General features: G+C 37.3%; 1 protein-coding gene across 1 annotated transcript in view; it reads left to right on the forward strand.

Annotated features, from left to right (window-relative positions):
* Nucleotides 1-12849, forward strand: part of KLF12 (Kruppel-like factor 12) — a 507200-nt gene that overhangs the window by 147024 nt on the left and 347327 nt on the right. The window contains exon 2 of the mRNA XM_011972015.1: nucleotides 2707-2770. Within this exon, the coding sequence (XP_011827405.1) occupies nucleotides 2738-2770 (33 nt within the window). The 5' untranslated portion in view covers nucleotides 2707-2737. The remainder of the gene's footprint in view (nucleotides 1-2706; nucleotides 2771-12849) is intronic.

The following is a 12849-nucleotide window of genomic DNA, read 5'->3' on the forward strand; positions in this document are numbered from 1 at the left end:
TTAAAAAGTGGTAATTCTTACACGTATGACATTAACATTTTACAGATTGCTGTATAAACATTACTGCAATTAGAGTAGGCAAGGTAGATAAAGCAGGTATTATTATTATTATCCTTGCTTCTTGGAGAAGAAAACTGGGCATCAAAGAGGTTGAATGAGTTGCTTAAGTTCACGCAGCCAGAAGATGATAGAATTGAGACTAGGGGCAGACAGGTCTTCTCAACTCTAATCTGTGTCCTCATCTCTTTCCTTCATTTGTGCTACAAAAGTTTGAGGGGCTGAAAGGCAAGAGATGAATCTTGAACACTCTCTTGGGAGCCTGAATTGGATGGAAAGCAAAAACTAGTTTTGTATCAGGCCCTCCCCTGCTTTAACACCTACAGAAATACAAATTTAAATTGTAGAAGATTGCAAACGTAGTTGGTATGACAAACCACAAAGAGCCATGCAGTAAGATTTGGGACTAAGGCAGAGTTTTGTGAGAACCTTGACATTATCTTTTACCTTGTTTATAAAATTTACTTCTGATCAGTTTCATCCTTATGTCTTCTCCTAGTGGGAATATAAATTGGTACAGCTAAGTGCAGTAGTGTAGGATGAGGTTGCATGGGTGAGTGGTGGTTGTAGTTTGCAGTGGACTCTGCTTACCAGGCCCTGCCCTCTTCCAGATTGGAGGCTCTTTGTGTCTGTCCAGAGGAGGCATCCTTTTTAGTTGCTTAAAGGCATCATTCAGACCAGCAGAGATGCTGGTGCACACTAGATTTACATGCAAGGGTATTTATGTGTGATTCGTAATAAAAGTCACAAATGATAAGGCAAAAGTTAAGTAAATAATGATATATTCTTTCAGTGGAGTATTACAAATTTTTGGATTAAGCATTAGTAAGTTTAATATGAGAAAATGCCTATGGCACATTAAATGAAAAAAATTACAGAGCTACCATGTGAAAAATAATGAGCCAGGTTTTGACATACCTTGAACATTCTGCTAAGAAGTTGGAACTGATTGGATTAGATATATTTTGAAGACTAGAAAGGATAAAACATCTTTGAGAACACTGTATCTTAGGTGACTTTTTAAGTATTTCAAAGGAGACCTTGTTATGGTTTAATCATGTTAAATAGAGGAATTATACTCTGAATTTCAAGAGAATGTTTTTAGTCTGCCACTATAATATTAAAATATTGGATTGTCTTTTTAGTAGCATGCCTGGTAAAAGCTGTAGTGCATATTAGGGGACGTGTTTTGAGACATTGTTATAGCAAGAGAGACATATATATTTAAAGCTGGAATAAAATTAAATGCCAGTTTCCTTCACCGGTCAAGCCCATGGAGCTTGTGAACTCTGCTGCATTTTATTTAAGGCCTTTATGAGTGAGTGAGTTCTTTTCAAATGTATGGAAACATACACAGGAAGCCAGGCCCAGTGCTACAGCCCATAGACATTGGCACAGAATGGGCGCTGCTGAGAACTCCAGGGTGTGTCCCCTCTTGAGTGTAATTCCAAATGAAAAATAAAGTCAACTGTGCCTAATAAGCTGGCTCAACCGAATGCCAAAGAAAATTTGCCTCATGAGATGGAAATTCTGAAGCAAGTAACATAATGCTGAGAGAGAATCAATAGGAAGACTTGTAAGATATATCCAAATAGGGCAAATGGTCTATTATAATCAGAACTCCCCAACCCCATAATGTTTAATGATTTGGTGAGATCCTAATGGTCCTGGAGATTTTGAACCTTTTAGAAAACACATGAATATTTAATTTATATTTAATTTTTAAAAGAAGGGACATATATTAATTTAGGTCATTATTTATTTATTTATTTATTTATTTATTTATTTATTTATTTGAGACAGAGTCTCGCTCTGTCGCCCAGGCTGAAGTGCAGTGGCGCGATCTCGGCTCACTGCAAGCTCCGCCTCCCGGGTTTACACCATTCTCCTGCCTCAGCCTCCCAAGTAGCTGGGGCCACAGGCGCCCGCCACCACGCCCGGCTAGTTTTTTTGTATTTTTTAGTGGAGACGGGGTTTCACCATGTTAGCCAGGAGGGTCTGGATCTCCTGACCTTGTAATCTGCCCATCGTGGCCTCCCAAAGTGCTGGGATTACAGGCTTGAGCCACCGCACCCAGCCAATTTAGGTCATTTTTTAAAAGTTACTTGGGTATTGGCTGACATGGAGCCACTACATTTATTTCTATTCATTATTCTGCACATTTTTATCAACTGTAAAGAAATTATCATTTCCCCAATAAAATGGCATTACTTTAAATTCTCTTAGTTGCTAAGAATAATGAAGCCAAGTGTTACAGTTTGAGTATTTGGGGCTTCTCTTTTATAGAGGAAATTTACTTACAAACCTTTTTTTTTTTTTTTGCCATTTTCTCCTCAGTTGTCTCTGTTGCATCCCTTTCTTTTTATTCTCCTCTTCCCTTCTTCCCTTGTTTTTGCCTAGGTATTCACTATTTAGTGCCCAGGATCTTGTCCTAGTGTCATAGCTGGTGTTTTTTCCTCTACTGTATTTTGCCCTTTCATGGCTGAAGAACAAGCCGACAACACATAGCTGAAGAAAAGATATGCCTCAGCTCTATGATCACGAACTTAAGGAACTGTAGATTTAGGTTGTATTTTTTTTTCCCAAAGGAGGAATAACATCAACTTGTAGAACTTTCTCTCATCATTTGTCTTTGTGTTTTTCTTGCAGGATCAATGTGACTCTAAGAACAAATGGATGAATGAATATCCATATGAAGAGAAAAACAATAAAGGTCGGTTAGTCAAATGTTAAAATTGCATTGAAAATATTGCTACTTTGAGCATTACTTTTGGGCAGTTTATTCTCATTAGAGTACTTTCTTGTGTGAATACAAGACAGAGGTCAGTACTTACATGTGCATATCTATCTGTAAAATGTAATTTTTCTTTTTAGCCCCTTAAAAAATTATATGGAAGCAACTCCTCATTTTTTTCCTGCAAGTCTAGCTGTAATTCTTTTCCAGAACTTAAGCTGGTATTTTAAGAATCAACTTTCAGATGAATATTAAAAAATGGAAAACTGCTTGATGCAACTGATCACTGGTACAAAAAAAGAAGCCAGATTTTGTTTAATATACATCACTTTTCTACAAACGTAATTCTAATACCAGTGCCATATGGTACGTGATTGCTGTCAAATGCAGTCCTCTGCCCCTGAAGTCTCTGCTTTCCTCATAGAAGTAGGATCATCACGGAAAACTTTAATATTTGGTTTCTTACAAATACAGTATGAATTAAAGTGTCAGGCGCAGGGGTGGGGTGTGATTTTCAACAGTCCTCAAATGATGGGCATTACCTTATTTGTGGTAGTTATTTGATATTTTCTTGTAGTTCCTACTGATTACAATGTAAAAATCATAGGTGACACTAAGAGAATTACAATATGTTAAACCGTCTCTAATTCATAAATACGGTTTTACACTGAGCAGGTCTCATACAGAGGCATGTGCCTCATAATTCCTCATGTAGCTGCTCAGCAATACAATTTCATATTTTCCTTCCCACATTACTCTTGCTGCTTCCAAATCGATGCATGACTTGCCATGTCTTTTTCTGCCAGCCTACCTTCATAGCTACTTACAAGTGATTTTCAAGGTTGTATCTTTCGCTTAATATTGCCTTCTTCCATCCTCATTGCTAAAATTGCTCCTTTCTAGTATTTGTAAAGCGTTTAGACCTGTGAAGGGATACTGATTCAGATATGGTTCAAGGGAGACTTCTGCAGGTATCAGTAATGTTCTTTTTCATGACCTCAGTGTTGCCTGTGTGGGTGCATTCACTTTGTGAGGATTAACTGTACTGTGGACGTATTTGCATGTGGATCAGTGGTGTGTTAGTAAAGTGGTTCTCTGGGAGGAGGAGGGGAGAGGAGAGGCCTGATTGTAGTGTTTATCAATTCCTGTGGTGTAATTATTCCCACTATGGCTGCTTTCGAGGCTTTACCACCTGGCTTGCAAGATTCCTTAAAATTCAACAATTTGCTCTCATGAGCCAGGGATGAGCCAGCTCCAGTACACCATTGATAATTCCATTTATACAGTAAAGTTAAAAATTTTATGTATTCCTTAAGACTAGAGTGGCGAAGGTAGTAAATTTAAATTTTCTTTTCTCTTCTCTATATAAACATGGAAATGTTCTTTACTTATCATGCAAAATGTATTTATCCCTTTCCTTTAGAAGTGATGTTGAGATAGTATTTATGTTTTTGTTTAGTTGTCATCAAATTTTTATATTTGAAAAGATCAATGTTAGCTTTGTAGGTTTATAAATTTTGGCAGTGTCATTATGCTGTAACTAATTTTTGTTATGACAACTGAAGATGATGGCAAAAAGAATCATTGTGTTACTAGTTACCCTGAAGATAAACCCTGAAAATATTATGATTGACTGTAATATATGTGATTCATTCTGAACAATTGTGCCTTATAGCTCATAATTCATGAGTTCAGAAGTCTTTAAGGAGAAAGGAGCAGTGAGTATTTAATTTAATGTGTTTGTCCCATTGAGATGGAGTCTCGCTCTGTCACACAGGTTAGAGTAGAGTGGCACGATCTTGGCTCACTGCAACCTCTACCTTCTGAGTTCAAATGATTCTCCTGCTTCGGCTTCCCAGGTAGCTGGGATTACAGGTGCGTGCCATGTTGCCTAGCTAATTTTTTGTGTTTTTGGTAGAGACGGGGTTTCACCATGTTGGCCAGGCTGGTCTTGAACTCCTGACCTCAAGTGATCCTCCCACCTTGGCCTCCCAATGTGTTGGAATTACAGGCATGAGCCACTGTACCCAGCCTCACTGCTGCCTGTTTAAAAATGATTTTTCATATATTTTATCCATTCTAGATGCCTTTGAACAGAGAATACATTAATGCTTGTTTTTAAGTCTGCTTGAATCAGATGCTGTTAGTTTTAGTAACGTCTGATTCAGGGAGAAAATTGCAGAGTTTGAAAATTTATGTTTTTTATATTTCAAATACATTGACAAGGTCAATATTAAGATGAAGTTTTTAAAATGTCAGCAGTGGAAGCTACATTGCCATAGTATACATAATTGAAAAGGGATTTGAATATGGCTTTTACAACGGTTTTGTATGTTTCCAGTTTGCCAGTGGTGACAAAATCCTGCCAAGAGCCACGGAATATCATGCTGTGCCTTTCTGCTTAGGTTCTAAAATTTAAATAGCCTATTTGGGATTTATAAAATTTCTGTTGTGTCCATACTGAGAGTTTTACTTTCAGGAGCAGTCTTCATCTGTCCTGTCCTTAAAAACAAACAAACAAAAACAAAACAAAACAAAAAACACAACTTTTGCATTAAGTTTTTCTTTACTTCTTTCTTAAGTTACTTCCTTTACTCAGCTTCACTGCACTTGGATTTGTGCCTTTGCTATCTGCCTTTAGAAAACGACAAATAAATTCTAAAAAGATTCCCGTTGTCCATTATTTCCTGCTCACAAACACCAGCATAAAGTCTGGTGGATACATGCTTCAGCGTATTTCAGCAGTTATCCTCTCTGTGAATATGGTGGCTTGTTGTGGACCTGGCTCCTTGCTTTGCTTCGTTTTTCTTCCCCCGCAGCCATTTCAGTATGTTTACCCAGTGCTTCTCAGCAGCTGGCTTAGAGCAGGTGTTCAGAACATACCCACCCCACATATACATTAGTCCGGCTTATCAGAGTTCACATTAAAACTTTGCTTTGCGACTACCTCTGATGAACAGCTGCCTAACCACCCAGCATTAGCAGTGGGGTGACTTTTACTTTATGCATTTGGAAACCAAGAGAACAAGAGCAAGCCTCTATGTGAACGATTTCATGCCACACAAAAAGGGTTTATTTCATAGTGATGGTTGTATAGCTTGTGGTTGCTTTACATTTCTTTTCCAAGTTCCAAGGCTCTTTCTTTGCACAGGATAGAGGGATTGTAATAGCAGCAATCCAGCTTTTCTTCCATTTTGAACTAAGTAGCCATAGCTGCTCCAAAAGCTGCAATTAATGTAAATGAAATGGATTGTTAGCATTGGCTGCTGTAAGTGTATGTAGGGTAGTTGCCTGGACAATAAAAGTGGAATCAAAAAGAGGCAGGCCTTAGCTCTGCAATTATTTGTCTGTTTGATCTGGGACCCCAGTGCCCTCTGCTTGTGAATTCTAACTTTCTCATCTGCAAAGAGGAACTAATAACACCTGTCCTGCCCATTTCAAGAGTTGCTATGGGTAGGGAAAAAGGACATATTTGTGAAAAAGATTTAAAGCTGTCAAGTTCTGAAAGTGTGCATGGTATTGATATTATTTGATTTTTGGCGTAAGAGAGATTCATGACATTATATGATTTCACATCACAAAGTCAGACATTTTCAGAAATCGAAGTGCCGTCAAAGGTGATTAATTCTAACATGTACTTGGTGCATGGCTACTATCTGTAAGACTTTGTTGGCTACATTAGTGTTATGTTGAGTACGCCTTAGAATTTCTTAGTTCATGTTGCATTCATCCTATTTCCAGGCATATATAATATTACTAAAAGTTTTTTTTTTATTGAGCCACATCAATAGACTTGATAGTGATACCAACTAGTAGGTGTATCATAGTATTTATTAAAATATCGTCTTGAATTGGGTCACTCCTTTTTCTGTCAAGTCACTTCAATTTTGGGGATCTCATTTATCTGGGAAATGGGGACAAAATGATATACAGAGATTTGGGAAAGATTATGGAATTATTGAAGGAGAGAAATACCTTCATTATTTGAAAAGATGATGCGTTGTTCATTTTAAAACCATTAAAGCATGCAAAGCCGCATCATCTCCCTGCCTCATATCTTCTGATAATATTTGGTGAACATTATTTATAACTTCTCTGTATACATACATACAAATAATTAGAAACATTTTTTTAAAAATAAGATCATATTTATACTTTGCATCTCTTATAAAGAGTAGTTTGCTTCCAATGGAATGAAAAAAATCGGAATTGAATTTAAGCTTAAGGACTTGATTAACTTCATATTAATATCCTTTTACCAAAATGATATTATTAACAGTTAATAAAAAAACCCCCAAACTTTGAATTCTGTTTTTTGAAATGACTGAATTTAACTTTAAACAGAATCTTTTGACTTTTTGTTAGAAAGATGGGAAAATTAATGAAGTTTCTTCCTGATTCCCTTTTTCCTCTTTTTGTTTTACCATTCTTTTAAAATTAAGGTTATTCACATTTATTTTATGATTCTTAATTGTAATGATCAAAGCTGTGAAGTATTATTACTTCACTCAGAAATATGAATACATGGCTTCCCTGTCATCTCGCGTTTGGTGTCACTGCGAAGGTTGAAGCAAACTGATCTTTTCACTTGTTCTTGTTTTTCTTTTTTTGTCCAGGATGCTAATGAACAATTATTTTAAACCTGAAAGTTCAGGAACTTCATCGATTGTCTTACTTTTTGTCATTCTGTTTCATTTTCTCTTGGATCTTGCTCTTAATATCTGAGAAGTAGAGTCTGTTTTTATGACAAGAGGTTTTAAAATTATATTTAAAGTACACTATTTTGTTCTTTAGTAACTTTGAAAATATGTGTGATGTTTGTCCTTGATTTTCCATATCTGTGGCCTTCATCTTTAACTTTTTAATTTCACTCAATGTGCTTTCAAGTTGAACTTTTTAAAAAACTATGTTTTCAGTTAAATTCTTTACTTTTTTGTTCCCAAGATAGCTATATTTCATAGCTGTGTTGACTTATTTTCATTTCTTTTAGTTATCTGTTATTGTATCACGTGAACCCTTGTACATCCTGAACTTACACTTGTACCTCCACCTTGAACATTTTTTTTAAAGAAACTTTTATCTGTAATTATTTTAATTTTTTGAGTCTATGAAGAGATATTTGTCTAAATTCTTCATCTGTTTGCTTGGGTTATTTCTACTGTGATTGTTCTTCATTGGCCTCTTGCTTACATTTCTCTCTGGCTTTTGGTATTTGTTGCTTTTACCTGCGGTTCTCATGGGCTCTCCCTGAGTATCGCCTATCTTTATATGGGGCTAGTGTTTGCCAGAGCACAGTATGAGCAGGAGCACCAGTGATTTGGGTATGAGCTACTGAGTGCAAATCTTTGACTTGATTTTGTTATTTCAAATACCGTGTAAATAAGGATGTCATTTCCAGAGTCTTTGCTCTGCTTCCAGTGCCCCTTAAGTAAAGGGCTCCTGTCTTCCTTCCTTCTGCCATGTCAGGTAGAACCCCTTCATGAGGGAGCTAAGTTCCACAAAAGGCTGTGCCTGTGTGTTAGTTCTTTTAACAACACTTTCTCTGCTTTCTGAGAAATTGATCTGTATTCACTTGATTATGTCTGATGTCTATTCTAATCAAAGGGTCATTGAATAGGTCTGTGATTTTTACTTTTAGGAAATTCGTGTTTTGTTTGAGGTTTGAGGAACTGTGTATCAGCTCCCAGTTGCCTCTCACATTTCACAGTATTTGACAGATGTGCTTTGGTTGGGAATTTGAGTTTGTGACTTTTTACTTTCACTAAAGGTGGAGGGTTTTTTAGTTTTTCATTTTTTTTTTTATTTTCTTTACCCATTTTCAGTGGGTTTTAAAAGAAGGCTGTAAAAATGCCTTTACATTGGCATTTTGAATAAGTAACCTTTTAAATAGATTTAAGGGGCACATGGAGAATATCAAACTTGCTGTGGTGTTTAAAAAAATGACTTTGTACTCAGATTGCCTGGTTTCCATCCTAGTTCTGCCAGTGTTCAACTTTGCTTGTATATTTCAGTTGCCACGTCTGTGATACGGCAATGACAGTAATAGTTCCTACTCCATAAAATTGGTGTGAAGGTTAAATGAGAAAAAAATTCTGAAGAATTTGCATATTGCCTGGTAGTTACTAGTGCTCATCAAAATAGCAGTTTTTATCATTTTAAGCTGTGTTAGTTGTGTTTAGAGTATCGTCAGTTTAGCTTTAGGAAAATTGGCTACTAGGCCAGCATTTGTATAATTTATTTCCTTTGACTGAAGAGCATGCTGGGATGGGTACCAGGTGTTCTTATAGGGCAGCTTCTGGTGTTGGGGTCTGATTGGGGATTTCCAAATTGTTCTACTCTGTGTTGATAAAGAACAGAATCATCACCAATTCTCTTGGAGGAAATAACAATGGATATGCTGTGATAGTTGGGGTATATGTTATTGGTTCACTTACAGAATGTTGGCTACTTCTGTCCTGTAGTGTTGCAAACACTACAATTCAGACATATATTTAGCATTTATTATTTGTTAGACCCTGGGCTAGAAAGATAAATTATATTTAGACTCTGCCTTGACGACTTGATCATCTCAGAGACAGACAGATAAGTTTCTACAATTGTATGTGATTGGTGCCATAATATATTTATTAGAGCCAGGGAATTGGGATGTGGGTGCTGGAAGGCTTCACATATAAAGTGAAATTTGAGCTAGACCTTGAGTTGCCAGTATGACATTGACTGGAAGAAATGGGAGCAGCCAAGAAAAGTTAGTTTAGAAAAAAATTCTTAGCAAGTGCAAAAGTATATACTTTTTCTTTGGGCACAAAAGTGCCCTGAAAAATTTCCTCTTAGAGTTAAAGATAAATGTGTGATAATCAGTGATTCCAGAAGGTCTACTGGAAGTGGCAGAACAAAGGAAGACAGGAGCCCTTCTCCTAAGGGGCACTGACGTGCCGTGGAAGCAGGGGGAAGACTCTGGAAATGACATCTTTCTTTAGACAGTATTGGAAATAACAAACACAAGTCAAAGATTTACATTTCAGCCAGAGTTTGTTGAGGTTCATTTATCTTTTTCTCCCTTCCTCTCCTTCCTTCTCTCACTCTTCCCCTCTCTACCCTCCATCTCCCTGCAGTTCCTCTCCTTCCCCCACTTCCTCTTTCCTCCCACTTCCTCTACCCCCCTACTTTCTCTCCCTTCTCCCACTTCCTCTCTCCCCTCTCTTCCCCTCACTTTCTCTCCCCCCACTTTCTCTCTGCCTGTCCCTCTCCCCTTTGCCACTTCCACTTCCTCCCCTCCTTCCCTTCTTCTTTTTCTCTTCCCTGTTTACACATTTTCATTCTCTGGCCACTTGATTATAGTGGTTCTTCAGCTAAGCTATTTAGAGTACCTTACCAAAGTAATTATTATACTTTACCAGAAATTTTCAAGAGTGATCATAAAAATATGAGTATCTTTCAAATATCATTTTAAATTTTTTTTGACATAATGAGAACATTGTAGTGTTAAAGCAGCATAGTAATTTATTATTAATATCATTTATTGAAGTATAAAATCAATATAGTTTTATGTATCAACATTTGTATACTATTTTAATAAGCCAGCTTCTTCCCTTCTCTCAAGCTGATGTTAGGTGAGAATTTCTTACTTTCTCTAAAGAATTTTATTTAATAATTTGAATAATTATTGACTCAAGAAGTGTGATTTTTTTGTGTCTTACACATAATCAATTTTTCAGTATATCTTATAATCTAATGGAATGTAACTTTCTCAAATATTCCAATTTAAGATTCAATTGATTATTCACATTTAACATGCTGCTTCAAATATTTGTGCCATTAGAGCACGACAGTTAATATGAAAGTGAATTTATTTTTATTAAAGGCTTTTAATTTGTTTTCTATGTCCACTGTAACAAATTACCACAAACTTAATGGTTTTGGAAAAAAACACAAATTTATCTTAGCGTTCTGGTGATCAGAAGTCTAGTGGTCTCACTGGGCTAAAGTCAGAGTATTGGGAGGATTACGTTCCCTTCTGGAGGTCCTAGGGCTAATTTCATTTCCTTACCGGCATCTAGAGCCTACTCAGGTTCCTTGGTCCATTCAACTCCACCAACTTTGGGCCGAGTCCTTCTGGCATTGCCATCTCTCTGGTTCTCCTCTTCTTCACATTTAAGGACTATTGTGGTTACTTTGGCCTATCCTAGATAATCCAGGATGATCTCCTTATTTTAAGGTCAGGTGATTAGCAACTTTAATTCCATCTGTGACTTTCATTCCGCTTTACCATGTAGTCTAACAGATTTCTGGGATTAGGACATGGACATCTTTGGGGGCCATTACTCTGCCAACCACAGGTTTTCAAGAACATAAGTGACTATGATTACAGGTACATGTTACTATTGTCATAGACACATGGTTGGGAGTTTTGGAAGAATTCTCATTTTACTAATTCCATTAATAGTCAAACAAATTATGATTTATGTCAATCAAAATATAATTTTCTTCCTTCTTGTGACTGGAAGAAAAAAGTCCATTCAAATCATTGTTGCAGCTAAATGAAGCAAGTGATAATATTAAAATTTCCCATTATAAAAAATCTAATAAATATCTAATATTTTGCAAACAGTAGATTGTTTAACACAATTTCACATGGTGATGCTATAGTTTTATGTGCCTTCAAAGCTAGATGAACTACTTTTAGAATTCATCAGGCTCTTTGGCCTAACAAAGTTTCCTTTATTCTTCTATGTTGTTATTTGTAGCATATCTGGTAAAATTAAAATCTAGTTTCAGGAAACATGATTGGTTATCTTGTTAAAAGCTCTTGAGGTGATAGCATGTATTTACAGCCCATACACTTACTAAGACACCCTGTATCCCTTGCAGGTGTGGCTCTGGAGCTGTATTTAAAGTTTAATACCTAGCCAGCAGCTATCCATTAAAATTAACCGATAGGCTAGGGCTGTTGCCTCTTTCAGGGTAGCGAGATCCTTTAGATTTCAAAGAACTTTTTCAGGGGGAATTTTTTTGATTGTTTTTGTTATCAAAGTGAGGAAAAGTTCTGTATAGCTTTTTCTTTTCATCCGTCTTCACACAGCAGAGTCTAAGGGGAGCAAAATCTGTGAGAGGGGCCTTTTGCATTTTTTATAGCTTCTATCTCAGGGATGACTCCTTTAATTTAGAATACTAATAGCTGGCATCTAGGGGAAAATGAAAGGCCACTTGACAATGAGAAGCTGGAAGATTGAGAGCAAACACATGGAGAGTCGTCAGAGCCAGAATTGTAACAAGGGGGCAGTAGTTACACAGAGAGTCTGGGGTTTGGGACCCTGAGCCTGGTTTAAAGCCTCCTCCTAATGTTGCACACTGTGATAACCACTGGTTGTCGGCCTTGCACCCTTCTGCCATGAGTAGTCCCTTTCCCTGTTCTCAATCATATGCACTCAAATTGAAGGGTAGGTGTTCCTTTTTAACTGAGAGTTGAGTGTCCTTTTGAACTGAGAGTTGGAATCTAGGCACATTGTGACAACCGCGATTTCATCATCTATTGCTGCAAAACGGAGCATCCCAGGTTAGTGGCTTAAAGCAAAAGCAGTGTGTATTTTGCTCTTGAAGTGGCTACTTGGGTAGGACTTGGTGGAGTCGCCTTCTCCTTGCTCTACTCAGTGACTGCCGAGGTTCAAAGACTGATGACTGGAATCATGAAGACTCGTTGACATGTTTTCCAGTCAGTGCTGTCTCTCTCAGCCAGTCTGTTGGCTGCAACGCCTTCATGTGGCCGAGGCTTCCTTAACAGTAAAGCTGCGTACTGGAGCAGGTGGGTGGGGAGAACACTAGGCAGAAGCCGCGTCACCCTTGGAAGTGATGCCACGTGATTTCCCCATATTCTGTTCATCTCAATGATTATAAAGAGGCTCATTAATTCAAAAGGAGGGGATATGTCCCCCACTCTTTTATGGGAGAGTGGAAACATTATGGAAGTGCACATGTGACTGGAGATACTGTAGTGAACAGTTCTGGAAAACATCGTCAGCTACAGTTCATCTTCAAACTGGAGGAATCTGTAAACGTTTTGT

Source organism: Mandrillus leucophaeus, unplaced genomic scaffold, assembly GCF_000951045.1.
Source record: "Mandrillus leucophaeus isolate KB7577 unplaced genomic scaffold, Mleu.le_1.0 Scaffold126, whole genome shotgun sequence".
NCBI classification, from domain to species: domain Eukaryota; kingdom Metazoa; phylum Chordata; class Mammalia; order Primates; family Cercopithecidae; genus Mandrillus; species Mandrillus leucophaeus.